The sequence below is a fragment of the Trichosurus vulpecula genome, chromosome 2, assembly GCF_011100635.1.
Source record: "Trichosurus vulpecula isolate mTriVul1 chromosome 2, mTriVul1.pri, whole genome shotgun sequence".
NCBI classification, from domain to species: domain Eukaryota; kingdom Metazoa; phylum Chordata; class Mammalia; order Diprotodontia; family Phalangeridae; genus Trichosurus; species Trichosurus vulpecula.
The window spans coordinates 161,912,119-161,914,925 of record NC_050574.1 but is presented as its reverse complement, the minus strand read 5'-3'; the positions used below and the strand labels follow the sequence as shown (position 1 = coordinate 161,914,925).

The window sequence follows — 2,807 nt, the reverse complement described above, 5'->3', positions numbered from 1 at the left end:
GTGTGGCTAAGGAGGAGTGAAGATATAATCATGGGACCTGAGAAAGCTGATGAAATAGAAGGCCAGTGTGTTTGAAAAGACATGAACATATATGGTGAAGCTCCAAAGTCTGAATGTCAATGTAGGGGCAGAAATGAAGACTGTAAATCAGATGATGAATTCCTTGAAAAAGAAAAAAAAATTATCTTGGGTTAAGCAGATCGTGATAAACAGGGTCTTGATCTGAGTGATATCTGTGAGGATAGAGTGTCAAAAGAGGAGAGATAGCTGTTTCAGTGGTAGAAAACGGATTTGGAAGTAACAATGAAGAGCAAGGAGTTTACCTGCTTCACCTTCTCTCCGGGTGTGTTGGCAGAGCATAACTGTATTCAATACTAGAGAAGGTAGTCAGTTTGTAGCAATATCCTCTGGTCCAAAACAGGATTCTGTGTGTTCCAGTCCATCTTCTGAAATGGCTATGCAGAGTAGTGGCTCACAGTAGTGACTGGAAAGGGAAATTCTGCCAGCTGACAGTAAAATTACTTAAGGTTTTTCTATAATTACTCCCTCACTGCCCTTCCTGAATCCCAACCTTATCATAAATAAAGACAAGGAAGTAAGACTGCCTCTTCCACGTACTCTGACACTCTTCTTATAGAACCATATTCCACACTTTTGTATTTATTACCTTCCATTGTCTGCCCTTGCTTCCCTCTTTTGTATATGTTCAAAAAAAATCTTTATTGGTTTCTGAGGCCCCAGTCTAATCACATTAGTCTCTCTAGACAATTCAATTTTCTCCCTTCCTTCATCACAACTCTTTCTTAGTGGCCTTAGAATTTCAATCTAGAGAATTTATGATTATCCCCGAATTGTTGATCCCCTTAGAATTTTAGGCCATTCCATGTGCCCTTTTTGTGAAACTTTAAAAAAAAAACTATTCTCTCCAAATCTAGGATACCTGTCTAACTATATCTGACTTTTCTCTCTTCTATCATATCATTATGATGGATGTCATGTGCTTAGGGAATTTCTGTGATTTCCACCCCTCCAACCAGTAACTGCCTGATTGAAAGAATTATATCAGAACAGAATTTCTCTCTGTCAATTCTATCTCTGAGATTCTGTGATTCTATGAACTCTGAACTTGATAAGCATTTTTTCCATAGATGTCAGAATAAAATAAGGGGGCTGTGATTCACATACACATAAAACATTAAAGAATCTCACTGAACCAGGGAAGTGACAGCACTTTGAATAGCAAAGATTTTTCTTTCCATATGGCATCCTTTGTTTGAGGTCGTGAATGGTATCTTAGAGATACAGAGATATTCCTTAACCTGGGGAAACAGAATATCAAGAGAATCCTGAATGGTATTTTGGCCGTGTGCTTTTCCTACAGGCAAGGTGAGATACTTTCTAATGTAACTCTTCTCTCCCATCCCTACAGATCTCTCTAGAGGAGAATGACTGCAGGAAATTATTCCACTGAGATTGAGTTTGTTCTTGTGGGATTAACAAATCAGCTAGAGTTCCAGTTTCCTTTTTTCTTTCTGTTCCTGTGTATTTATGTCATCACTGTATTGGGGAATGTGGGCATGATCCTATTGATTGTTGCCAGTCCTCCACTTCATACGCCTATGTACTATTTCCTCAGCAGTTTATCCTTTGTAGATTTCTGCTATTCCTCTGCCATTACACCTAAAATGTTGGTGAGTTTCCTAGGGAAGAAGAATACTATCCCTTATTTCAAATGTATGGCCCAGCTTTTTTTCTTTGTGGTCTTTGTTGTTGCAGAAGGATACCTTCTTACAGTGATGGCTTATGATCGCTATGTTGCTATTTGTAACCCACTGCTTTATAATGTGATCATGTCCTATCAGGTCTGCTCATTGATGGTAGCAGCTGCCTTCACTTTGGGCTTTATCTCAGCCATGGCTCATACAGGATTCATGATGAAACTCTCCTTCTGCAAGTCCCACATTATCAGCCATTACTTTTGTGATGTACTTCCTCTACTCAACCTCTCCTGCTCAAGCACCCGAATCAATGAGTTGCTGCTTCATGTCATTGCTGGATTTAATACCTTAGTGCCCACCATGGCAGTTCTTGTTTCTTATGCTTTCATCCTCACCAGCATTCTCCGCATACGCTCTACAGAAGGCAGATCCAAAGCCTTTGGCACTTGTAGCTCCCACCTCATGGCTGTGGTTATCTTTTTTGGATCAATCACATTCATGTACTTCAAACCACCTTCTAGTAAGTCTATGGAACAAGAGAAGGTTTCTTCAGTGTTTTATACAACTGTGATTCCTATGCTGAATCCCTTGATCTACAGTCTGAGGAATAAGGATGTAAAGAAAGCATTGAGGAAAGCTCTTAGAAGAAGGGAGTTTTGAGAAATGGTATTTACTATTAGAGAGAATAAGTGGATGGAAAGGTGGACTCTCTCAGTTTGTATTTCCCTATTTTCCTATAGCAATGACTTCTCTTTTGATAATACTTGTGTTTTCTCAAATGCTTTCCCATCTATTATCTCATTTTAGCTTTATAACATAATTAATCTGCAAGAATTATTATCCCTATTTCTTAAAACAGATAAAGTGAAGCCCCAAAAAGTTCTGTAAGTTACAATAAGTTACAGAACTTATTGAGGGTCACATAATAAATTAATAAGTGTTGAGCTAGAATTCACTTTTTGTCACATCATTATTATCATCGCCATGAGTAGCAACAACTTCATCATCAATAACATGTTTTTATCAAGTCAATACAATAAATATATATGTGTGTGTATATATATATATATGTATATATATACATATATA

General features: G+C 37.8%; 1 protein-coding gene across 1 annotated transcript; it reads left to right on the top strand.

The window, feature by feature from the left end:
* The first annotated feature begins 1,445 nt into the window (after nucleotides 1-1,445).
* Nucleotides 1,446-2,378, top strand: LOC118839302 (olfactory receptor 8D1-like). The gene has a single exon (XM_036746763.1). The coding sequence runs from the start codon at nucleotides 1,446-1,448 to the stop codon at nucleotides 2,376-2,378; it is 933 nt and encodes a 310-aa protein (XP_036602658.1).
* Nucleotides 2,379-2,807: the final 429 nt, after the last annotated feature.